Source organism: Oratosquilla oratoria, chromosome 8, assembly GCF_046742065.1.
Source record: "Oratosquilla oratoria isolate Oo_2021 chromosome 8, ASM4674206v1, whole genome shotgun sequence".
NCBI lineage: Eukaryota > Metazoa > Arthropoda > Malacostraca > Stomatopoda > Squillidae > Oratosquilla > Oratosquilla oratoria.
Window position 1 is genome coordinate 59,917,106 of NC_134784.1, and position 27,104 is coordinate 59,944,209.

Sequence of the window (27,104 nt, forward strand, 5' to 3'; positions counted from 1 at the left end):
AGGAGATAGGAGTTAATGAAAAATGACTGTGTATAGATGATACTGTGATGCAAGGAAAGGAGGGGGCAGGAGATGGGGAGTGGTTATTTGTGAATGATATTTTGATGTAGCTCAAAGGGATTTCTCCGTCTTTTCTTTTTCTTTATTAGGGAATGGAGAGGGGTCACCGATTAAGTAAAGTGGCCTTGCTATGGATGTACTGTGTCTTGCTGCATTACTTCAGACCCAAGGCAGTAGGTGTGAGACAGGGATGACCCTTCATCCATGAGGAACTAGGATGAGAGGGAGGGAAGGATATTGGATGGGAGTGGAATGAGTGGGAGTAGTTCCTTTTGACCTGGCTACCTCTCCTATAAGGGTGAAAATAGCCTTTGATAAATTGATAGGGATGCTTGTTGGCTGAATTTTTTTTAGAGTTACTACTTGGGCATGGGGTCAGAGTGGAGGTGGATTGAGTCCTGCATTGGCAGAAAGTGAGTCTGTAGTAAGGGCATACTACTTTAAATTCCCTCCTTCAAAATGTACTCCATCAAGTGGCACTGTCCTAGTCCTCTCCGAGAGGGGAAGTTCATGACATTAAACTGAATAAAATCAAGTTTGGGGTATTGGCTGCATGTTGTTGTGGCAAAGTAGCATGCAGTTGATACTTTAGGGTCTATATGGGGTGCCCCTATGGACCAAGCCACACATCATTTTGTCTGTGATAGAGAAGGACTCTGCTCACAGAGAAACAGACACTTTTAATATACTGCTACTGTCCCTCCGTTATGCTGTCCATCAACCCCTTGTTGCTGTCCTGTACCATTTCTCTGAATATTCATTTCTTTGTTTTGCCTACTCTGTGGAGGGGGATAGAATGCTGCCACCAAGTATTCCCACTTGGATCATAGGAGGCGAGAAAAACAGGATAGGGATTGGGACTAGGCATCCTTCTCCCTGTATCCCCACAGGGAACAATCCTTAAAAAAAAGTAAAGGCATAGGAGGGTCTAGGAGTTTTCCAACCAGTACCCTAAGGTTTGGGTCTTTTAATGTGTGTGGATGTGGAACAGATGAGAGTAAAAGGGAAGAGATAGGTAGTATGTGAGAAGAAAAATGGATGTGTTGGCTTTAAGTGAAACTAAGTTGAGAAGGAAGGGCAAGTGTGAGTTTGGGAGTGTAGTTGGGAGGTTCTCAGGAATGAAGATAGGGAGAGAAGGGGTGGCTATACTAGCAAGTGAAGAGATAGGTAAACGTGTAGTGGAGTGGAAGGAGGTTTCTTCAAGATTAATGTGGATGAAGGTGAAACTGGGAAAGGAGATGTGGGTTTTTGTAAGTGCATATAGGCCTGGTAGTGAGAAGAGTGTAGAAGGGAGATGTTTTGGATAGTCTTAAACGAGTATGTAGAGGGATTAGGGAGGAACATCAGTTTAGTAGTTTTGGGAGACCTTAATGCTAGGGTAGGAAATGAACCAATAGATGGAGTGGTTGGGAAATGTGGAGTTCCAGGAAAGAATCATAGTGGAGAGTTAATGGTGGAGATGTGTCTAGAAAGAGAGTTAATGATAGCAAGTACAGTGTTTAGGAAGAAAGTCAAGCATAAGTACACATGGGAGAGGGTGGTGGATGAAAGCGTAGTAGATATAGCGTTAATGGACTATGTAGTGGTAGATAGGACAATAATAGGAAGAGTTAAGGATGTACATGTTCTAAGGGAAGAGATTGGGGGAATATCAAATAATTTTCTGGTGGAAGGTAAGTTGAGAGTGGAGGATAGATGGAGAAAGAGGAAAGGGACAAAAGGTAGGGAGGTGCTTAGAGTGAACTGCTTAAATGAGAAGGAAAAGGAGAAGGAGTACAAGAAGAAGCTGAGAGAGGAGTGGGAGGGAATGAAGGATAGAGTAGAACTAGGAGTGGAGGATGAATGGGGATGGTTCAAGGAGGGAGTCACAAGATGTGTAAAGACAGTGTGTGGAACAAGAAGGATGGGAGGAAATAGAAGGAAGGGTAGTGAGTGGTGGGATGAGGAAACAAAGAAGGTTGTAGAGGAGAAGAAGCGAACTTTAACAGATTGGTTACAAAATAGGACAAGGGAGTCATATGAAAGGTACAAAGAAAAGAGAAGAGAAGTAAAGCACAAGATAAAGGAAGCAAAGAGGAGAGCAGCTGTGAAATGGGGTAAGAGTATGACAGAAAATTTTGAAAGTAATAAAAAGATGTTTTGGAAAGAAATTAAGAGAAGAAGAGGAGGCGAATCAAGTAGAGAAGAAAAGGTAAAAGGTGCAGATGGAGAGATGATAATGGAAGAGAAGGCAGTAAGGGGAAGATGGGCAGAATATTTTAGGGAGTTGCTAAATGTGAAGGAGGATAGGGAGGAAAAGATAGTTGCAGTGGGAAGTGCTAAGAAAATGACCATGATGAGTGAGGAAAATGGAGGAGAAACAAGGAAGGATGAAGTGAAGGTAGCTGTTAAGATGATAAGAGTAGGTGAGGCACCTGGTCTGGATGGATGCCATGCAGAATTTCTAAAAAAAAAAAAAAAAAAAAAGGAGGTACAGTGATGGTGAACTGGTTGGTGAGGTTATTTAATGTTTGTTTGAGAGAGGGTAGAGTACCGGAGGACTGGAGGAGTACCTGTATAGTTCCACTTTACAAGGGAAAGGGGGAAAAAGTTTGAGTAGTAGTATCAGAGGGATTAGCTTGTTAACCACTTCATACATACATACATACATACAAGGACTGAACGCTACAAAAACAGTGCCATCCCATCCATTGTGCACATTATCAACTCTATGTGAACCTGTACAGTGTATATACTCTAAGTCCTATATTCTTAATCAGCTTTTGCAATGTATTAATGTCAGTGTACTACTGCGATTGAAATAAACCTTCTATTATTATTATTATTATTATTACATATACCAAGACTTTTTCCCCCTTACAAGGGAGGTAGCCAAAAAGGGAAAGGCATAAAATCATTCCCACCCATTCCATCCCTGAATACACTCCACGCCCCTCCACCCTCCCTCTTATCTGAGGTGCTCAGAACCACTTCATGCCGGGCCAAAATCTCGTGGGCAGCATTAGCTGCCAGACGTACGATGTTGCATCATAATACTCGCATTATAAAAAATAAAGTTACCGCTGTATCGATCATTCTCTCTTTCACCCGTGAATTTTGATAACCATAGTAAATATGATGAAGCCAGTTTACAGAGTATGGGGGTCACGCAGGTACAACTACAATGAATATAATTAAGACACCGATATGGCAGCCTCGCATACCCACTTGCTCCTCATGACGCCTACATAGGCGTCACCGTATGGAAGGGGTTAAGTGTAGTTGGGAAGGCTTATGTGAGGATCTTGATTGAGAGGATTAGGAGAGGAACAGAGGGAGTAATTGGTGAGGAACAGTGTAGAGGTTGTGTAGATCAGATTTTTATGGTAAGACAGATATGTGAGAAAGCTATAAGAAAAGGTAAGGATGTTTTTTGGCTTTTATGGATCTGGAAAAGGCTATTGACAGGGGAGACAGGAAGGCACTGTGGGAGGTTTTGCAGATATATGGGATAGGAGGAAAGCTTTTAGGAGCTGTCAAGAGTTTTTATGAGAGTAGTAGAATGTGTGTCTGGATTAGAAATGGAGAGAGTGAGTGGTTTGAGGTAAAGGTGGGACTTTGTCAGAGATGTGTTATGTTGCCCTGGCTGTTCAACTTATACATGGATGGGGTGATGCAAGAGGTAAATGCAAGGATGGTGGGTCAGGGATTGGAGATGGTTAAAGAAAATGGAGAAAAGTGGGAGGTGAGCCAGCTGTTGTTTGTAGACAACACTGCGCTTGTGGCAGGATCAGAGGAGGGATTGAGGAAGTTGGTAACAGAGTTTGGGAGAGTGTGTGAAAGATGGAAATTGAAGATAAATGTGGGTAAATGTAAGGACGGGGGGATGAAGAGGGGGGGGTCGCCGACTTAATGAAGCGGCCTTGCTGTGGATGTGCTATGTCTTGCACCACTGCCTCTGACCCAGGGCAGTGGACAAGGTGCAGGGATGACCTGTCATACAGGAGGTGCTAAGAGGGAGGGTGGAGGGGGGTGGAGTGTATTTAGGGAGTGAATGGGTGGGAATAGTTTTGTCTTTTTCTTTTTGGCTACCTCCCTTGTAATGGGGAAAATACTTGGTATATGTATGTATGTAAAAGTAAAGTGATGAGATGTACAAGGGGTGAAAGTGGCAGCAGACTGGAAGTGAACATTAAGGGAGAGAGACTGGAGGAAGTGGATAGTTTTAGATACTTGGATGCGAATGTAGCTGGGAAGGGAGGGGTGGATGTGGAGGTAGAATATAGATTGAGAGAAGCGAGTAAATGTCTTGGTGGATTAAAAAGTGTAATGAGAAATAGACATTTGGGAATGGATGCTAAGAGGAGATTGTATGAAGGAGTGATTGTGCCGACAGCACTGTATGGGGCAGAAACATGGAATATAAGAAAGGAGGAGTTTGAATGTGTTTGAGATGAGATGTCCAAGAAGTATGATAGGGGTTACTAGGCTGGATAGAGTGAGAAATGAGGAGGTGAGGAGGAGAACGGGGATGGATAGGGAGTTGGGAGATAGGGTGGATGAAAGTATATTAGGATGGTTTGGACATATGGAAAGAATGAGTGAAGAAAGACTAGTAAAAGAGGTATGGAAGGCAGATGTGGAGGGAGTGAACATGAGGGGCGACCTAGGATGAGATGGATGGATGGGGTAAAAGGGGCTTTGGGGAAGAGGGGAATGTCTGTTGAGGAAGGATGGGAGAGGACAGAAGACAGGAGTGAATGGAAAATGGTCGTACAGTAAAAGCCCTTTTATCCGGCACCAATGGGACCGAAGATGTACCGGATACATGAAAATGCCGGTTACGGGAAGGGATATTTAAAAATACATTTATTTATATTGTTCATTTACTTATTAATAGATCTTAATTCACTTTAATAATAAACACATCCACATATTTATATATTGTAAATTCAATCAGTATAGAGTAAATCCAATCAATATACATCAGTTATAATCATCACAGCATCATCAGTTGTCTAATTCGTCATCTGATAATTGTACTACAAAATTGTGAATGGTCACGTTCAGTGTTGGTGACTGAGAGAGTGCATTCACCTCTACACTCGAGTTTTCTTTCACTAAACTTTTTGTACCAACTTTCATAAAATCTTTGATGTCTCTGCTTAGAATTTTTCCCTCTGTGCACTGTTCTGCAAATTTCACAAACACTGCTAACCCTTCGCTGCATCCTTCCACGATACATTCAGCTCAGGATCGTCTTCTTCACTATCTGCCTCTGTCGTTCTTTTATTGGGAACTGATTGTAAGATTTCATCATCACTAAGTGAGAATGTTACTGCTTGGTCACTGTCCATATCCATCCACGCTTGTATCGCTTCATCACTAATGCAAAGTTTAGTGCAACAACCCATCTCTTTCAATTCTTTCACCACCGACTTCTTTCTTGCCGATGGAAACCCTCAAAATCCTCAGCCCCTTCCTGATCTTCAAACATTATTTTCAGATATAATTTTCTCCAATGCTTTTCATCCTCCTAAACTAGCAAAGCCATAAAAATAGTGTCTTTAACATTAAACCCACGTTGGAATTCAGAAATGCTACCGTCCTCAAAATAAACTAGTTTACACATAAAACTTTTCCGATAATTCATTTTAAAGTTTTGAATCACTCCTTGATCCATGGGCTGGATCACACTCATTATGTTCAGCAGTAAATACACAACAGAAATGTTTCCATTGCTGAGTTCCTCAGCTGATGGATGTGCTTTACTGTTGTCGAGTAGGAGAATAAATTTGCTGTCCTCTAGAAGTCTTTTCTTTTTCAAATTTTCTCTCACTGGTGGGACAAACACATGCTTGAGACAATTCATGAATGTTTCTGAGTCCATCCATGCATTATTTTGTGGGCGATAATCCACTGGCAAGTATGTTAGATTTTTAAAACAACGTGGCTTCCGGTATTTTCCAACGACACAATTTGACTTTACGGGTCCCTGCTATGTTTGTACACAGTAACACCGTCAGTCTATCCTTGCTTTGTTTGAATCTTTTGGTGGTTTCCTCTGCTTCACTGGCTAGTGTAGATGTCGGTAGACAGCGGTAGAAGAGGACGGTCTCGTCAGCGTTGTAGATCTGTTCTGGTTTCAGATCATCCTCGGCAACCAATTTTGCAAACCTATGACAGAAAGGAGGGAAAAAAAGTTAAAAAATAAATATATATAAATGCGCTACGCATCTGTGTATGCAAGAGAAAAATTGAGATATGAGATGCGAATCTTTACCATGAAGGCATAGGTTAATTAACACACCTGTCTATAAACTCCTTTGCAAAAGGTAAATCAGCAGGTTTTGCTTCCCCAAACACATCAAGACGACCTATTCCATGGCGATTCTTGAATCTTTGAAGCCATCCATCTGAGAACTGGCACGATTCTCCAATTGACATCTTTTCAGGAAAATCTTTGGCTTTTTCTTGCAGCATTGGGCCTGATATAGCTGCACCTTCAGACATTTTAAGACAAAACCACTCGTACAACACTTTGTCTAGCATTTCCACACGTTTATGTTGTAGAATGTGGCAATTTTCTGTAGCTTCAGGTGTGTCACTCAACTTCGCAAACTCTCTTAGCTTCTTGAATTGGGCCTGATATAGCTGCACCTTCAGACATTTTAGGACAAAATCACTCGTACAACACTTTGTCCAGCATTTCCACATGTTTATGTTGTAGAATGTGGCAGTTTTCTGTAGCTTCAGGTGTGTCACTCAACTTCGCAAACTCTCTTAGCTTCTTGAATTGGGCCTTGATATCGTAAATGGTAGACGACCCAATGCCGTATTCTACTGTTAGTCTTTTTCTATTTTTGCTTTTCTCGAATCTTCTGCATATGTCTACCTTTTGCTTAAGTGAAAGCACCACACATTTCCTCTTCTCAACCTTGGGCATGATAAAATAGAATTGGCTAACATGTGCACGGAGGTGGCTAACACGTGGCAGGAGAAGTGAATGGGACTGAGAAGCCCTAGTGGCGGCAAGAGCAACTACAATCACGCGTGGGAAATTTAGATTTTTTTTTTTTTTTTTCGTCTATATCATAATTTTTCAAATTTCGTGAAAAAATGCTGGTTATTTGAAGTGCCGGATACAAGAAGGCTGGATACGAGGGCTTTTACTGTATATGGATGGTGTTGTGATGCATGAGGTGGAATGGGTAGGGGATGGGGGGTGAGGTAGTATGTGTGAAAACAATTTGACGCAGCCCAAAGGGATTTCTCCCTGTCTACTCCTTTTCTGCATGGGGGGACGGAGAGGGCAGGTCACCGATTTAATGAAGCGGCCTTGCTGTGGATGTGCTGTGTCTTGCGACACTACTTCTGACCCAGGGCAGTGGACAAGATGCAGGGATGACCTGTCATCCAGGAGGTGCCAAGATAAGAGGGAGGGTGGAGGGGAGGGGAGTGTATTAGGGATGGAATGGGTGGGAATGTTTTTTTTATGCCTTTGTTTTTTGGCTACCTCCCTTATAAGGGGGAAAAAGCCTTTGGTATATGTATATGTGTGTATATGCTTTAATATTTATCTTAGATCGTTTCCACTCACTGGTTCCCTTTTCCCTTCTCTTTCCTCCTCCATATCTCAGGAAGTGGAGTAGGTAAATATACAGTGTAATTGCACAAGAATACATTTAAAGTTATTACATAGTCTAATGCATTGGATTTGCTGCTGCTAATAGTTTTTTGGTGACTACTGTTACAGTATGTGCCCCCAGTGATTGATTAATCATTATTTTTCAAAGTGATATTAATTTGTGTGAACACTTTTTCAGGTCTCCGTCCCACTTACCCAGTTGTATCCCCTTGCAGAGCAGGAGAACCATGTACTGGACATGGAAACAACAGCTGAATTGGTTGGGCAACTTAGGTAAAGTAATTACAGTATTTTTGGTTAAATCTGAGAAACCAGAGGTACATGGTTCAAAACCTTAAGAGTCAGTTCCGGATTTCATTCAGAACTTACAATTTAAAATACCCAAACTCCAACAAAGGCAGTCTTGTCTCTCCAACTCAGCAGGTAACAGCTGATATGTTGGGGTGGTAGTGGTAGGGGGGTAGGGGATTAAGTCAGTCGGATGTGCCTGGTAGCCCAGTTTATTCCGTGTCTAACTCAGTCAACCCAGTGCTCCAGATCTCTCTTGTAGAAGACCTGTAACTGGTCATGGCCACTGGTTTGATCCATAAATCATCCAGAGAAGAAATTTCATGATGCTGTCAGGATATAGTGAGAGCAGAGCAGTGTAGAATGAGGTGCTCTGTGTCTTCTTTTGGTGGTTGCATCTAGGGTAGCTGGAGTATGTTGTTGGTCCACCTGTCATTACTGTTTTAATGGAGGGTAGTGATCTGAATCCAGGTATGCCACTAGTTCTCATCATTTCTCAGTTAAGGTGATGTTTGAGAGAGCTTGGTGAAGTATAGAATTCAGAAATATTGTAGAGTGCTTGTTTTGCAATCTCTTGATCGTGTTTATGGTTTTGTATGGACATGGATGGTACTGGAAGTAAATTGTAGATGTTTGAGTAGAGCATTACTGGGGTTGTTTTATATTGTGTTTAGTTGGCAGTGTTTTTATGTTATGGTGAGAGGGGTGGAAGAGTTTGAAGACTAATGCATGAAACTGTATGTTTATAATTTTCTTGTGGTGTTCTATTGGAAGGATTTTGATTTCTTAGTAAATATTTTATTGGAGTTGTTACCTGTTCCTGTCTGAAGTATTGGTTGCATATTATTGTGGTTAAGTAGCATGCACCTGATACTTTAGGGTCTATATGGGGCACCCCTAAAGACCAACCACATATAATTTTGTCTGTGATAGAGGAAATCTCTGTTCATAGAGAAATGATGATACTTTATTATACTGTGACTGTCCCTCTGTTATGCTGCCCCCCACCCCCACCCCTTGTTACTGTCTTGTACCATTTCTCTGAACATTCATTTCCTTTTTTTTGCCTAACCCTATGGTGGGGGAAAAGAATACTGCCACCAAGTTTTCCCACTTGAGTCATACAAGGCGACAAAAGACGGGATAGAGATAGGATTAGGCATCCTTCTCCCTGTAGCCCCAAAGGGGACATTCCTAAAAAATGTAAAGGCATAGGAGGGTCTAGGAGTTTTCCAACCAGTACAGATGAGAGTAAAAGGGAAGATACAGGCAGTATGTTTGCGAGAAGAAAGATGATGTTGACATTGAGTGAAACTAAGTTGAAAGGGAGGGACAAGTGTGAGTTTGGGAGTGTAGTTGGGAGGTTCTCAGGAGTGAAGAGAGGATGAGAGAGAGAAGGGTGGCTATACTAGTAAGTGAAGAGATAGGTAAACGTGTAGTGGAGTGGAAGGAGGTTTCTTCAAGATTAATGTTGATGAAGGTGAAGCTGGGAAGGGAGATGTGGGTTTTTATAAGTGCATATGAGCCTGGTAGTGAGAAGAGTGTAGAAGGAAAGGAGGCTTTTTGGATAGATTTAAATGAGTGTATAGAGGGATTAGGGAGAAATGTCAATGTAGTGGTATTGGGAGACCTTAATGCTAGGGTAGGAAATGAACCATTAGATGGAGTGGTTGGAAAGTGTGGAGTTTCAGGAAAAAATTGTAGTGGAGAGTTGATGGTAATGTATCTAGAGAGTTGATGATAGCAAATACAGTGTTTAAGAAAGCCAAGCATAAGTACACAAGGGAGAGGTTGGTGGATAGAAGGATGGTAGATGGAGCATTAATGGACTATACAGGTAAACGTCGACTTACAATGGCCGCGACTTACGATTGTTCGACTTTACAATGACGACGACGACGATATGATAATTTAACCCCTTCCATACGGTGCCGCACACGTAGGCGTCATGAGGAGCAAGTGGATTCGCGACGCTGCCATATCGGCGTCTTGATTATATTTATTGTAGTCGCCCCTGTGTTTTTACATTCTCTCAAATGTGCCCTAAATCCCATTCTCTGTGGTTTTCAAAATTCGCGGGTGAAAGAGAGAACGATCGATATAAGCGGTGACTATATTTTATGATGCGAGTATTATTACGTCACGTCGTACGGCTGGCATTGGCTGCTGCCCGCGAGATTTAAGTTCCGTACTGAAAATACATATAGTGTTTGAATATGGTAAAAAGGATAAAAATAATTAAATAAACTACTGTACATGTTTAATAGGCTATATTCAGTATCTCTGGTGGTTAATATACAGGTAGGCTAGGTACAGTGACCACGGAACAGTGATACACAAATTGGGGATTGACTTACGATGAAATCGTCTTACGATGGCTCTATCGAAACCTAATGCCATCGTAAGTCGACGTTTACCTGTATAGTGGTAATCACGGGTATAGTAGGAAGAGTTAAGGATGTACATGTTCAAATGGGAGAGAGTGGGGGAATATCAGATAATTTTCTGGTGGAAGGTAAGTTGAGAGTGGAAAATAGATGGAGAAAGAGGAAAGGGACAGAAGGTAGGGAGGTACTTAGAGTGAACTGCTTAAATGAGAAAGAAAAGGAGTATAAAAAGAAGTTGAGAGAGGAGTGGGAGGGAGTGAAGGATAGCACAGAACTAGGAGTGGAGGAGGAATGGGGATGGTTCAAGGAGGGAGTCACAAGGTGTGCAAAGATGGTGTGTGGAACAAGGGGGATGGGAGGATGTAGAAGGAAGGGTAGTGAGTGGTGGGATGATGAAGCAAAGAAGGTTGTAGAAAAGAAGTGAGCTTTCACAGATTGGTTACAAAATAAGATGAGGGAATCATATGAGAGGTACAAAGAAAAGAGAAGAAAAGTAAAGCACAAGGTAAAGGCGGCAAAGAGGAGAGCAGATGTGAAATGGGGTAAGAGTATGACAGAAAATTTTGAAAGTAATAAAAAGATGTTTTGGAAAGAAATTAAGAGAGGAAGAGGAGCTGAACAGGCGAACAGGTTGATGTTTTTGCCAACGAAATCAGGAGATTTGCTAGCCTATCTACATTCACCGGCGAAGGCTTAGAGCATCTGGTGAGGATAGTGTTTGTGAATGGTTTTCCAGATCACATATATGCTGGACTACAGGAAATAAATAGTGCGATGACAGCGAGTATGGATAGCTCGCACTAGGCTTCTCATGAGGACAAAGAAGGATAGGCTTTTGGCAACCATAACAAGAGAGCTTCCGCTGCCAGCACTTGGGTCGAGATGCCAACCTGGCAGCAGTGGAGAAGAGAAAATAAAGGAGTCCAGAGGTCACTACAGTGGATGACAGGGGCTGCCTAGGGTCTGTTGTTACATGTGTCGGCAACTAGGTCACTTCACGAGGGACTGTAAAGAGGCAGAGTTCATCTGTTACAAATGCAATCAGGCAGGACATATGGCTTGACACTGCAACCAGGGAAATGGGTGAGGGGCAGCCGGTACGCAAGCAGCCACCAGGTAAATGTAAGGATGCTGTCCAGCCATATGCTGATTGTGGATGTCTGGCAGAGAGGAAGATGCGCAAGGGCATTAATAGATTCTGGCTGTTCAACCATGATTGTAACAACTGATGTGGTTCAAGAATTCAGAGAGGGAGATATGGCCCTGATCAGTCAGCGGAAGGGAGACAAAGTGCAAAGGTGACTAGGAAATTGATATGATGGCAGAGGGCATTCTGATACAACTAATAGTGCTTGTCATTAGAACAGTAATAGAGGGAATTTACGTGGTGTTAGGAATGGATGCAATTGCTCAGCTTGGAGAAGTCACATTTATTGCTGGACAAGTGAGAATTGGAGTCATATGTGGTTTGAGTACAGAAGGGAGAGGGAGGACCTGTCTGAGGCCAGAAATGGACATAGGAATGGCAACGAGGACCGTGGAGGGCAGTGTCATGGTGAAGTTCAATCCTGATGAGAAGGCGGCACCCTGCATGATTGAAGATGAAGACTTCTGGGCGAGATTTGATTGCCAGAAGTGGGAGGTAGAGTGGTACCTGAAAGAAAGCTCACCACAGTTGAAGAACAAGGTTGACTGCTACAAACAGACTCTCAGAGAGTGAGTGAGTGACAACTTTGACCTCGAAGTAGAGCTGGAACAAAGAAGAGAAAGAGGTGACTTGTTGACCATTTACAGAATTATGAGGTGTGGAAGCCCTTGATAGAGATGACTTACTGAATTGGGATAAGAGAAACACAAGAGGACATGGAAAAAAACTCAGAAAGGGCAGTTATAGAAGAGACCTGAAAAATAACACCTTTCCCCACAGTGTGGTGGATGTATGGAACATACTAGATGAAACAATAGTGTGTGCAAAAACAATACAAGAATTTAAGAGCAAATTAGATATAGTGAGATACAGAGACAGGACACCACAAGCATCTCCCTTTCCCAAAAGATACGTACATACATACATATACCAAGGCTTTTTCCCCCTTACAAGGGAGGTAGCCAAAAAGGAAAAGGCATAAAATCATTTCCACCCATTCCATCCCTAAATACACTCCACACCCCTCCACCCTCCCTCTTATCTTAGCACCTCCTGGATGACGGGTCATCCCTGCACCTTGTCCACTGCCCTGGGTCAGAAGCAGTGTTGCACGACACAGCACATCCACAGCAAGGCCACTTCATTGCATAAAAGGAGAAGACGGTGAGAAATCCTTTCGGGCTGCGTCAAATTTTGCTCACACATACTACCTCACCCCCCCATCCCCCCGCCCATTCCACCTCATGCAATCACAACATTATCCATATACAACCATTCTCCATTCACTTCTGTCTTCTGTCCTCTCCCGTCCTTCCTCAACAGACATTCCCCTCTTCCCCAAAGCCCCCTTCACCACATCCATCCACCTCATCCTAGGATGCCCCCTCATGTTCACTCCCTCCACATCTGCCTTCCATACCTATTTTACTAGTCTTTCTTCACTCATTCTTTCCATGTGTCCAAACCATCCTAATACTCTTTCATCAACCCTATCTCCCAGCTCCTTTTCCACCCCTGTTCTCCTCCCCCAAAAGATAAAACTGGTAAATACAGCTAAATAAATACTCAGGATGATGGGATTTTTGTCCAGGAATATCTAGAATTTCTTCAAAGCTAATACAAGGCTGAGGGCATCCTGTTCAATGGTAGAATACTGCCTTTGGTAATCCTTGAGGATCTGAGACATGAACGAGATGGCCCTCACGACACCATCCTTTTCTTTAGCAAGCATAACACCCACTTCTACATGACTGGCATCACAAAAGAGGTAACTGGTTTTATTATAATCTGGAGCTATCAAGACAGGACAATCCAAGAGAAGCTTTTTACATTTCCTTAATGGCTGCATCAGCACCTTCATCCCACCTGAAATGATTATAAGAGAGCATGTGGGTTAAAGGAGCAGATACCTCAGATAGGATCAAAGTATGCCCATAAATCTTCTGATACCTCACTTTGTCTTTGGGACCTGGAATTCCATGGTGTCCTTTACTCTGGCTTCTAACGGTATGATGCAATTCTGGCCAATCTGATGTCCCAGATAGTCAATGGTGCTCCTCCCAAAGGCACTCTTCTTTAGGTTCACAGTAAGCTGGGCTTGTTCTAGTCTGTCAAGTAAACCCCTTAACCTGTGCGTGTGATTACTCCATGTGTCAGAGAACACAACTGTGTCATCCAAGTATACTTTAACACTTGGCAATCACTTGACTAGCCAGTTTACATGGTGTTAAAAGGATACTCCACTATTTTTCATTCCAAATGGGGTCACTTTATATTTACTAGTTGTATTATATGGGAAGGGGAGCTGTATTGACCTGTCTTTGTATCTCACATCTAGTTCTTAAATTCTTGTATGGTGTTTGCACACACTATTGTTTTGTCCAATTTGTTCCACCACTTTCTCTCTCTCTCTCTCTCTCCCTCCTCAGACCTCTTCAATAACTCCTTTTTGAATTTCTTTTCATGACCCCTTGTTTTTCTTTTATCTCACTTTAATAAGTCAAGGACTTCCATGCCTTTCATGATTCTGTAAATGGCCAATAGATCGCCTCTTTCTATTCTTTGTTCCACGGTTGGTAGTTCATTTTAGACAATCTTCGCTCATATGTCAATTTTGAAAGTGTTGGTGCCATCTTTGTCGTTGTTCTTTGGATTCTTTCTATTTTCCTTGTATTCTTTTTTGTACTGAGTGTCCATAGTGTTCCAGTTTACTCCAATCTTGGTCTTATCAGTGTGATTAGTAATTTTTTACTATTACCTCGTACAAGTAATTAATAGCCATCTTTATTGATCTTAGTAAATTGTAAGTTTCTCCAACTATTTTGTTTATATGCTTGTGTGGGGACTTGTCTTTGGTGATAATTACTCCTAGGTCCTTTTTAGAACTTTCTTTACTTCTTTTGCACCAATTTTATATTGTCCTGATATTCTTTGTTTACTTTTTCCAAATTTCATTATACTACATTTCTTAATGTTGAAGTTCACTTCCTACTTTTGACTCCATTCCCAGACTTTGTCCAGGTCTCTCTGTAGCGATTCACAGTCTTTTTCCGTACCTACTCTCTTTAGTAGTTTTGCGTTGTCTGCAAAGAAGTTCATGTAACATTCTACACCTTCATCCATGTCATTTACATATATAGCAAACATTGGAGCCATTACTGAACCCTGCGAGACTCCACTTATCATTTCTTCTCAAGTAGTTTTTATCTCTGAGCACCACTCTAATTTTTCTCCCATGCAAGAAATCTTCCATCCGTTTCAGTAATTTTCCATGTACACCTGTTGTTTCGAGTTTTCTTAATAGTTTTTTTGTGTGGTACTTTGTCAAATGCCTTATGTAAGTCCAGGAAAGCACAGTCTGCCCATCTTTCCCTTTCTTGCATTATATCTATTAACCTTGAATAAAAACAAATCAAATTTGTGTGCACATGATTTTCCCTGTCTAAAACTAAATTGTGTTGGATTTAGTATATTGTTCTGCCCATCTGGGGTATTGGCTGCATGTTGTTGTGGGAAAGTAGCATGCAGTTCTTACTTTAGGGTCTATATGGGGTGCCCCTATGGACCAGAGCCATAAGTCATTTTGTCTGTGATAAAGGACTGCTCACAGAGAAATGATGACACTATTATACTGTTCTGTCCCTCCGTTATGCTGTCCCCCAACCCCTTGTTGCTGTCCTGTACCATTTCTCTGAATATTCATTTCCTTGTTTCGCCTACCCTGTGGTGGGGGATAGAATGCTGCCACCAAGTATTCCCACTCGGATCATAAGAGGCTAGAAAAATGGGACGGGGATTAGGACTAGGCATCCTTCTCCCTGTAGCCCCACAGGGGACATTCCTAAAAATAGTAAAGTCAAAAGAGGGTCTAGGAGTTTTCCAACCAGTACCCTAAGGTTTGGGTCTTTTAATGTGCATGGAAGGAGGTTTCTTCAAGGTTGATGTGGATGAAGGCAAATCTGGGAAAGGAGATGTGGGTATGTAAGTGCATATGAGCCTGGTAGTGAGAAGAGTGTAGAAGAAAGGGAGGCATTTTGGATTAATTTAGATGAATGTATAGAGGGATTAGGGAGGATTGTATGTAGTAGTATTGGGAGACCTTAATGCTAGGGTAAGAAATGAACCAATAGACAGAGTGGTTGGGAAATGTGGAGTTCCAGGAAAGATTCGTAGTGGAGAGTTGATGGTGGAGATTTGTCTAGAAAGAGAGTTGCTGATGGCAAATACAGTGTTTCAGAAGAAAGTCAAGCATAAGTACACATGGGAGAGGGTCGTGGATGGAAGGGTGGTAGATAGAGCATTAATGGACTATGTAGTGGTGGATAAGAGTATAATAGAAAGAGTTAAGGATGTACATGTTCTAAGGGGAGAGAGTGGGGGAATATCAGATAATTTTTTGGTGGAAGGTAAGTTGAGAGTGGAGGATAGATGGAGAAAAAGGAAAAGGACAAAAGGTAGGGAGGTACTTAGAGTGAACTGCTTAAATGAGAAGGAAAAGGAGAAGGAGTATAAGAAGCTGAGAGAGGAGTGGGAGAGAGTGAAGGATAGAGTAGAACAAGGAGTGGAGGAGGAATGGGGATGGTTCAAGGAGGGAGTCATAAGGTGTGCAAAGATGGTGTGTGGAACAAGAAGGATGGGAGGAAATAGAAAGAAGGGTAGTGAGTGGTGGGATGAGGAAACAAAGAAGGTTGTACAAGAGAAGAAGTGAGCTTTCACAGATTAGTTACAAAATAGGACAAAGGAGTCATATGAGAGGTACAAAGAAAAGAAAAGAGAAGTAAAGCACAAGATAAAGGAGGCAAAGAGAAGAGCAAATGTGAAATGGGGTAAGAGTATGACAGAAAATTTTGAAAGTAATAAAAAGATGTTTTGGAAAGAAATTAAGAGAGGAAGAGGAGGCGAATCAAGTGAGAAGAAAAGGTAAAAGGTGCAGATGGAGAGATGATAATGAAAGAGAAGGCAGTGAGAGGAAGGTGGGCAGAGTATTTTAGGGAGTTGCTGAATGTGAAGGAGGATAGGGAAGGAAAGGTAGTTGTAATGGGAAATGTTAAGAAAAGGACCATGATGAGTGGGAAAAATGGAGGAGAAATAAGGAAGGATGAAGTGAAGGCAGCTGTTAAAATGATAAAAGTAGGTAAGGTACCTGGTCTGGATGGGTGCTATGCAGAATGTCTGAAAAAAGGAGGTACAGTGATGGTGGACTGGTTGGTGAGGTTATTTAATGTTTGAGAGAGGGTGGAAGACTGGAGGAGTGCCTGTATAGTTCCACTTTACAAGGGAAAGGGGGACAAGTGTGAATGTAGTAGTTTCATAGGGATCAGCTTGTTAAGTGTAGTTGGGAAGGCTTATGTGAGGATCTTGATTGAGAGGATTAGGAGAGGAAGAGAGGGAGTAATTGGTTATAAACAGTGTGTATTTAGGACAGGTAGAGGTTGTGTAGATCAGATTTTTGTGGTAAAACAAATATGTGTGAAAGCAATAGGAAAAGGTAAGGATGTTATTTTTGGCTTTTATGGATCTGGAAAAGGCTTATGACAGGGTAGACAGGAAGGCACTGTGTGAGGTTTTGCAGATATACGGGATAGGAGGAAAGCTTTAAGGTGCTGTCAAGAGTTTTTACGAGAGTAGTAGAGCTTGTGTTGGAATTAGAAATGGAGAGAGTGAGTGGTTTGAGGTAAAGGTGGGACTTTGTCAGAGATGTGTTATGTTGCCCTGGGTGTTCAGCTTATACATGGTTGCAGTGATGCGAGAGGTAAATGCAAGGATGGTGGGTCAGGGATTGGAGATGGTTAGAGAAAATGGAGAAAAGTGGGAGGTGAGCCATCTGTTGTTTGTGGATGACATTGCGCTTGTAGCAGGATCAGAGGAGGGACTGAGGAAGTTTGTGACAGAGTTTTGGAGAGTGTGTGAAAGAAGGAAATTGAAGATAAATGTGGGTAAAAGTAAGGTGATGAGATGTACAAGGGGTGAAAGTGAGCATTAAGGGAGAGAGACTGGTGGAAGTGGATAGTTTTAGATACTTGGGTGTGAATGTGGCAGGAAAGGGAGGAGTGGAGGTGGAGGTAGAATGTAGATTGAGAGAAGCAAGTAAATGCCTTGGTGGGTTAAAAAATGTTATGAGAAATAGACATTTGGGAATGGATGCTAAGAGGAGGTTGTATGAAGGAGTGATTGTGCCAACAGCACTGTATGGGGCAGAAACATGGAACATAAGAGAGGAAGAGAGGAGTTTGAATGTGTTTGAGATGAGGTGTCTAAGTATGATAGGGGTTACTAGGCTGGATAGAGTGAGAAATAAGGAGGTGAGGAGGAGAATGGTGTTGGTAAGGGAGTTGGGAGATAGGGTGGATGAAAGAGTATTGGGATGGTTTGGACACATGGAAAGAATGAGTGAAGAAAGATTAGTGAAAGAGGTGTGGAAGGAGTGAAAATGAGGGGGTGACCTAGGATTAGATGGGTGGATGAGGTAAAAGGGGCTTTCGGACAGGAGAGTACAGAAGACAGGGGTGAATGGAGAATGGTTGTATATGGATGATGTTGTGATGCATGAATGGATGGGAGTTGAGGTAGTAATTGTGAGAAAAATTTGACACAACCTAAAGATATTTCTCCCCATCACCTTTTCTGCATGTGGGGACAGAGAGGGGGGTCACCAATTTAATGAAGCTGCCTTGCTGTGGATGTACTGTGTCTTGCGACACTGCTTCTGACCCAGGGCAATGGACAAGATGTAGGGATGACCTGTCATCCTGGAGGTGCCAAGAGAAGAGGGAGGGTGGAGGGGAGGGGAGGGTGTTAGGGCTGGAATGGTTTTTATGCCTTTGTTTTTTGGCTGAGAAGTATGATGGTGTCTGAGAAGTATGATGGGGGTTACTAGGCTAGATAGAGTGAGAAATGAGGTGGTGAGGAGGAGAACGGGGGTGGAAAGGGAGTTGGGAGATAGGGTTGATGAAAGAGTATTAGGATGGTTTGGACACATGGAAAGAATGAGTGAAGAAGGACTAGTAAAAGAGTTATGGAAGGCAGATGTGGAGGGAGTGAACATGAGGGGACGTCCTAGGATGAGGTGGATGGATGGGGTGAAGGGGGCTTTGGGGAAGAGGGGAATGTCTGTTGAGGAAGGATGGGAGAGGACAGACAGAAGACAGGGGTGAATGGAGAATGGTTGTATATAGATGATGTTGTGATGCATGAGGTGGAATGGGCGGGGGGGAGGGGGGGAGGTAATATGTGTGAGCAAAATTTGACGCAGCACAAAGGGATTTCTCCCCGTCTTCTCCTTTTATGCATGGGGGGACGTAGAGGGGGGGGTCGCCGATTTAATGAAGCGGCCTTGCTGTGGATGTGCTGTGTCTTGTGACACTGCTTCTGACCCAGGGCAGTGGACAAGGTGCAGGGATGACCCGTCATCCAGAAGGTGCTAAGATAAGAGGGAGGGTGGAGGGGTGTGGAGTGTATTTAGGGATGGAATGGGTGGGAATGATTTTATGCCTTTTCCTTTTTGGCTACCTCCCTTGTAAGGTATATGTATGTATGTATGTTTTTTGGCTACCTCCCTTGTAAATTGTAAGAGGGAAAAAGCCTTTGGTATATATATGTATGAATATTGTTCTCTTCCAGGTGTTTAGTCCATCTACTTTTGATGACTTTTTCACAAATTTTATCTATTGTGCTTGTAAGGGAGACTGGTCTATAGTTTGTTGGGCCTACCTTATCTCCCCCTTTATATATTGGCATTATTCCAGTCTTACGGTAAATTTCCTTCTTTAAGTGAGCAATCTATTATCTTATATATTTTGTGTGTTAGTTCATCTGTACATTCTTTTAGTATCCAGTTTGCAATTCCGTCTGGGGTGTGTGATTTTCTGACATCAAGGTTTATTATTTGGTCCCTTATTTCTTTCTGTGTCACAATTATTTCTTTCATGAAGGGGGTGGGAATCTTTCTCCCCTTCCTGCATCCCAATTGTGTATATTTTCTTTTGTGAGTGAAGATTTGAAATGTTTATTCATAATTTCAGCCATTGCTATATATTCTGTATTCCTTTGACATAATTTCATTATTTCCTTGTTTATTTTTTAGTTTACCATTTACATATCTGTAGAATAAATTAGGTTGATCCTTACATTTGTCTATTATATCTTTTTCATATTTTTTTTTCTTCCCTGCATATTTTTATATATTAATTTCTTTGTTATATATTTGGTACTTGACTTTTTTTTTTCCTCCATCTCCAAGCTTTGTCTCTTCTATCTTTTGCCTTACTACATTTTTTGTTGTACCAGCACTTGATGTACACCTTTCTTGTTTTTGTTTTCATATATATTCATCCACACCATTATAGATTTCTTTTGATATCTTCCATTTCTCTTCCACCTGTGTTTCTTCAATAAAGAAGTTTTCCCAACTCACATCCTGCATTGCCATCAGCAATTCCTCATACCATAAATCAGATTCACGTGACCAATTAGTCATAAGTAGACCATGACTCCTTGTCAGTTGCCTGTACTCCCTGACTTCAAATTCACTTCACTCTGTCACATGAGGATGCACCAGCTACTAGTATTAATTGTTCCTCCACCTCCATACAACAGAGTTTCCAGTAATTGACCACTCCAAACCCTCCCCAGCACTACCTCTTCCATTTTACTGACATCTGTGGACATGCATTCCAAATGTAACAGACGTACTAACTCCTCCCATACGTACAAATCGGCTAAACTCAGGACTAAACACTTATTAAACACTGTTGGTATTTATTTAACTGGGGGGGAAAATCTCTCCCCTCATAGAGGAATTCAACATAAAATCCACTCCAGTCTCAGAAGTGTTATCTACATTCAAACACATGCAGTGCTCATCAACCCAAAGACACTGTTTCCTAATGAATATACAAAGATATTCCTAAGAGTTTTTCAAGCCCCAGACACTGAAGTACTCTTTATGCAAGAGACTTGCCATGTCAATGGCATTTCTCTCCTATCAGCCATCAACTCAACATCAGAGAAAGGTCACACTTGCATTTTGATTGCCAATGACACTAGTGCACCACTCTATCTCACAGTAGATACAGAAATTTGCAATTTTGAAGTATATCCCTTGCGCATCAAAGTCATGGATGATGAATTCCATACTTCTCAGATTTGTACCATGACTTCTGACATGTCCACAGCACAAGAACCCATTTATCCATCACATTTCAACCCCATAGACTTTCCTGGTGCATAAGCAGACTTGGAGTTTACAACAAGTTCAGGCAAACTCTTGCCACTCCAGGTGAACCCCTTGGAGTTACTAACCTCATTCAACATCACATACCCTTTTGTGAGAACTCCAAACTGTGTTACAGTCCTGCATACAGAATGCCGCACAGTAAATGCATGATTGTAGATAATCTTATCCAGGAATGATTGATCAGGACATCATTGAATCATCAATCACTGAATGGAATTTCCCTCTCTTTGTTGTCCTTAAACATGATGGTTCCTTCCGCCCAGTAGTAAACTTCAGGGAATTTAACTATACCAGATAGACACCCAATCCCTGTATTGCAATATTGCTTACACTCCATCATGGAAAACAACATAGTGTTCACAACATTGGACCTTATGTCAAGATATTTCCAGATCCCCCTTGCTCCAGGGTCTTGACCCCTGACAGCCTTCAGCACCCCCACAGTACACTCACTTTGAACTAGTAGCCATGGGTCTCGTTTCAGCTTCTTCAATGTTCACACAACTTACACAGTCCTTGCAGGTCTCATAGGCCATTCTGTGTTTATATACTTCTATGATGTGATCACTTCAAAATTGATTAGTGGACACTTACACACTCTTAACATTTTTTCTCATGACTAGCAAAGCCAGGCCTAAAACTGAAGCTTAAGAAGTGCTCCTTCTTTCAGAAAGAAATATGCTTCTTAGGGCATGTCATTAACTCACAAGGAAGTTTAACCTCACAGGACAAGGTCAAGGCAGTCATTGATTTTCCATGCCCTATTTCTGTTGGCCACATATATTCATTCTTTGGTCTATCAGGTTTTTACAGATGATATATTCAAGGTTACACTGGTATAGTAGCACCATTAACTAAGCTATTTAAGAAGGACACTCCCTTCAATTGGACACCTGACTAAGAGAAACCCTTTAATGACTTAAAGAGAGCTTTAATCATGGCACCTGTCCTCGCTTTTCCAAACCATGAGCTTCCTTTTGATTTGGCTACCTTCCTTATAAGGGGGGAAAAACCCTTGGTATGTAGATAGAATTTGCCTTCTCTATCAAGTCTTTGGATGGATGATGCTGTGATGCATGGAAGAGAGTTGGTAGGGGATGAGGGGGTTAGGGAGTGGTCATGTGTGAATGTTATTTTGACACAGCCTGAAGAAATTTTTCCCTGTCTTTTCATTTTCTGCATAAGGAGACAGATAGGGGGGTCGCCAGTTAAATGAAGTGGCCTTGCTCTGGATGTGCTGAGTTTTGTTGCATTGCTTCTGACCCAGAGCAGTGGGTGAGATGCAGGGATGACCTGTCATCCAGGAGCCAAGAAAAGAGAGAGGGAGAAAGGGATGGTGAATGGGAGTGGAATGGGTGGGGATGAAATGGATGGGAGTGGAATTATGCCTTTTGACTGGCTTACCTCCCTTGTAAAAGGGAAAAACCTCTTGGTATGTATCTATCAGGTCTTTGATGTCTATGTGCGCATCTGAAGTGGGGCAGTAAAGCACTTCATCTAAAATGCCCTATACTAAAAATCCCTAGACAACAATACAGTATTTCTTACCTGAATAACTTATGGCCCTGTCCAGTAGTCATTGTCTGTGAGCCATGAATCCTCTGTAAGATAGAACTGGGACAACAGACTGACTGACTGACTGACCTTAGTAATTGAATAATTAAATTTCCACCTCATGGATGAAGTCATCCTTATCTCCCACTACACCACTTGAGTTAAAGACAACACAGTGAGTAACAGTGCTTCCACAGTAGGTACAGCTGGAGCTGTTTACTCCTGCCACTTCTTAATCTGTCTATAAAGAATAGGATTCTTCCCCCTTATGAGGGGCCAGCCAAGTCACACTCGTCCCATTCCTTTCCTTCATCCATTTCCCTTTCATCTTAGCTTCTCATGGATGAAGGGTCACCCCTGTCCCCTGCCCATTGCAGCAAGACACAGCACATCCACAGTAGGTCGAGCCATTTCTTTATGTGAATGTAATAATAATTGTCTTGAATTTTACTGACCATAAACCCCCATTCCCATGGTGGCTGACAACAGTCCTTGGGCCCTCCCATAGATCTTTCTGTGAAGAAATGTTGGGCTGTTGTCTGTTGTATTAATATTGGAATTTCTTTGTTACCTACTTATAGTAGGAGGGGAGTAATCACTGGTTGTCTGCTCCTTTTCTGTGAAAAAAGTTGAAGAAATGTTGAAGTTGATGGAAATCTTGAGCCAGGTACAGTGAACAAGTGTCAGCCCCTTTGGGCTGCAACTCCAGCAGATAGTGAGGGTGTTGACAGGATTGGTAAGATAATTCTCCCTGACATCTGTCTTTCAGGTACCCATTGTTGGTACCTAACAACTACATAATAACAAGGCTTCACCATATTCCAGGTTTTTCTACTCGTACATATGGCGACCTTGGGATGCCTTAGAGGACCAGTGTAATTATGATAATTACACCCTGACTCAACGAATTAATTTGTAAGTTGACCATCTTGTTTCATGAAGCATGCTACAAGTTTGCAAGATCCCTTCTCACCAAAGATGGTAATAGAGTTGTATATATAATACATAGTGTGTAAATGTGTCTGTCATGAGGGAAGACCATACATACAGCTGTAATCTTTATTCCCCATGTTTTTCACAGGTACTATGATACCAAAAATGGTGCTATTCCTTCACATGTCAGTGCTGAGATGTGGCAGATAATACGCAAAGCCAAGGAAATTGGTAAACAGATCCAGACAGTGGAATTAGCAAGTGGTGTTGAATCAGATGTAAAGGATGTGAGCGAGAATTTTGTGAGAGAATTGATACAGCTACACAAGCAGATGAATCAACTTAAAGACCGATTTGAAATACTTGCAGATCCAGTGACAAGGTAAAAGAATAAGACTCATGTTTATTAGAGTTCTGATGAAAGTCTTGAGTCACCAGAAGTACATATATGCATGTATATCATAGAAGCCTTTTCTCTTGAAAGGAGGGTTGTGTCAAAGCATACACATACCCTACACCTAATCCACACCCATCTAAAAACCCAATTGTTGTTCCACCCATTGTAGCACCTCATGAATGAAGGATCATCCCTATCACCCCATCACATTGCTCAGGCCAGAGGCAATGCAGCAAGACACCCCCCTGATCCACTTAAGAAATTTAGAGTAGACAAGGATACCATCCCTTCAGCCTATCATTTCTTTATCCATTTCTAACCACTCTCCATTCATTTCTATCCTTTATCCTCTCTCTTCCTTGCTTGTCAGCCATTCCTCTTACATTTAATGCCCTTATAACCCTTCCCGTCCACCTCATTCTTGATCTTCTCCTCAACCTCCTCCTATCTACATCAGCTTTCCACACTCTTTTTGCTAGTCTTTCTTCACTCATTCTTTCCATGTGCTCAAACCGTCAGGGGTATTGGCTACATGTTATTGTGGCAAAGTAGCATGCAGTTGATACTTTAGGATCTATATGGGGCGCCCCTATGGACTAGAGCCACACAATTTTTGTCTGTGATAGAGGAAGACTCTGTTCATAGAGAAATGATGACACTTTTATTATACTACGACTGTCCCTCTGTTATGCTGTCCCCCAACCCCTTGTTACTGTCCTGTACCATTTCTCTGAATATTCATTTCCTTTTTTTGCCTACCCTGTAGTGGGGGATAGAATGCTGTCACCAAGTCTTCCCACTTGAGTCGTAAAAGGTGACAAAAAATGGGATGGGGGTTAGGACTAGGAATCCTGCTAGCTGTAGTCCCACAGGGGACATTCCTAAAAAAAAAAAAAAAAAAAAAGTAAAGACATAAGAGGGTCTAGGAGTTTTCCAACCAATACCCTAAGGTTTGGGTCTTTTAATGTGCATGGACATGGTACAGATGAGTGTAAAAGGGAAGAGATGGGCAGTATGTTTGTGGGAAGAAAGATGGGTGTGTTGGCTTTGAGTGAAACTAAATTGAAAGGAATGGGCGAGTGTAAGTTTGGGAGTGTAGTTGGGAGGTTCTCATGAGTAAAGAGAGGACGAGGGAGAGAAGGAATGGCTATACTAGTAAGGGAAGAGATAGGTAAGCATGTAGTGGAGTGGAAGGAGGTTTCTTCAAGGTTAATGTGGATGAAGAAGCTGGAAAGGGAGATGTGGGTTTTTGTAAGTGTGTATGGGCCTGGTAGTGAGAAGAGCACAAAGGAAAGGGAGGCTTTTTAGGTAGATTAAAATGAGTCCATAGAGGGATTAAGGAGAAATATCAGTGCAGTTGTATTGGGAGACCTTAATGCTAGGGTAGGAAATGAACCAATACATGGAGTAATTGGGACGTATGGAGTTCCAGTTAACCCCTTCCATACGGTGCCGCACACGTAGGCGTCATGGACTTAGATCTCAGTGGCAGCAGCCAATGCCAGCCGTACAACGTGTCGTAATAATACTCGCATCATAAAATATAGTCACCGCTTATATCGATCGTTCTCTCTTCACCCGTGAATTTTGATAACCATAGAAAATGCGATTACAAAAGAATTAGAAAGAATGTCATTATGGAGGGGCGACTACAATAAATATAATCAAGACGCCGATATGGCAGCCTCGCGAATACACTCGCTCCCCATGACGCCTACGTGTGCGGCACCGTATGGAAGGGGTTAAAAATCGTAGTGGAGAATTGATGGTGGAGATGTGTTTAGAAAGAGAGTTGATGATAGCAAATACAGTGTTTAGGAAGAAAGTCAAGCATAAATACACATGGGAGAGGGTGGTGGATGGAAGGGTGGTAGATAGAGTGTTAATGGACTACATAGTGGTGCCCAGGAGTATGGTAGGAAGAGTTAAGGATGTACATGTTCTAAGGGGAGAGAGTGGGAGAATATCAGATCATTTTTTGGTGGAAGGTAAATTGAGAGTGGAGAATAGGTGGAGAAAGAGGAAAAGGACAGAAGGTAGGGAGGTACTTAGAGTGAACTGCTTAAATGAGAAAGAAAAGGAGGAGTAGTATAAGGAGGAAGGAATGGGAATAGTTCAAGGAGGGAGTCATAAGGTGTGCTAAGATGGTGTGTGGAACAAGGAGGGTGGGGGGAAATAGAAGGAAGGGTAGTGAATGGTAGGATGAGGAAGCAAAGGAGGGTGTAGAAGAGAAGAAGCAGCCTTTCATAGATTGGCTACAAATCAGGATGAGGGAATCGTATGAAAGGTACAAAGTAAAGAGAAGGGAGGTCAAGCATAAGATAAAGGAAGCAAAGAGGAGAGCAGATGTGAAATGGGGTAAGAGTATGACAGAAATTTTCTAAAGATATAAAATGGTGTTTTCAAAAGAAATTAAAAGAGAAAGAGGAGGGGAATCAAGTAGAGAAGAAAAGGTAAAAGGTGCAGATGGAGAGATGATAATGGAAGAGAAGGCAGTGAGAGGAAGGTGGGGAGAGTATTTTAGGGAGCTGCTGAATGTGAAGGAGGATAGGGAGGGAAAGGTAGTTGCAGTGGGAAGTGCTAAGAAAATGAGAGTGATGAGTAAGGAAAATGGAGGAGAAATAGGGAGAGATGAAGTGAAAGCAGTTGTTAAGATGATGAGAGCAGGTAGGGCACCTGGTCAGGATGGATGCCATGCAGAATGTCTGAAAAAAGGAGGTACAGTGATGGTGGACTGGCTGGTGAGGTTATTAATATTTGTTTAAGAGAGGGTAGAGTGCCAGAAGACTGGAGGAGTGCCTGTATAGTTCTGCTTTACAAGGGAAAGGGGGACAAGTGTGAGTGTAGTAGTTTCAGAGGGATCAGCTTTTTGAGTGTAGTTGGGAAGGTCTTATGGGAGGGTCTTCATTGAGAGGATTAGGAGAGGAAGAGAGGGAGTAATTAGTGAGGAACAGTGTGGATTTAGGACAGGCAGGGGTTGTGTAGATCAGATTTTTGTTGGGATTTTATGGATCTGGAAAAGGCTTACGACAAGGTAGACAGGAAGGCACTGTGGGAGGTATTGCAGGTATATGGGATAGGAGGAAAGCTGTTAAGAGCAGTCAAGAGTTTTATGAGAGTAGTAGAGCTTGTGTTAGGATTTGAAATGGAGAGAGTGAATGGTTTGAGGTAAAGGTGGGACTTCTTCAGGGATGTGTTATGTCACCCTGGCTGTTCAATCTTTACATGGATGGGGTGGTAGTGGGTCAGAGTTTGGAGATGGTTAAAGAAAATGGAGAAAAGTGGGAAATAAGCCAGTTGTTGTTTGCTGATGACACTGCACTTGTAGCAGGATCAGAGGAGGGATTAAGGAAGTTAGTGACAGAGTTTGAGAAGGTGTGTGAAAGAAGGAAGTTGAAGATAAATGTGGGTTTGTATCCGATCCAGTTCTTGAGTGAATAGTTTAATACAAAATGGAAAGTAATAAAGAAGGAAGA

At 42.1% G+C, this 27,104-nt stretch overlaps 1 protein-coding gene across 1 annotated transcript in view; it reads left to right on the forward strand.

The window, feature by feature from the left end:
• The window catches only part of nesd (SHC binding and spindle associated nessun dorma), a 140,081-nt gene that overhangs the window by 69,251 nt on the left and 43,726 nt on the right, over window positions 1–27,104 (forward strand). The window contains exons 5-7 of the mRNA XM_076189292.1: window positions 7,866–7,960; window positions 23,124–23,213; window positions 23,380–23,613. Coding sequence (XP_076045407.1) covers window positions 7,866–7,960; window positions 23,124–23,213; window positions 23,380–23,613 — 419 coding nt within the window. The remainder of the gene's footprint in view (window positions 1–7,865; window positions 7,961–23,123; window positions 23,214–23,379; window positions 23,614–27,104) is intronic.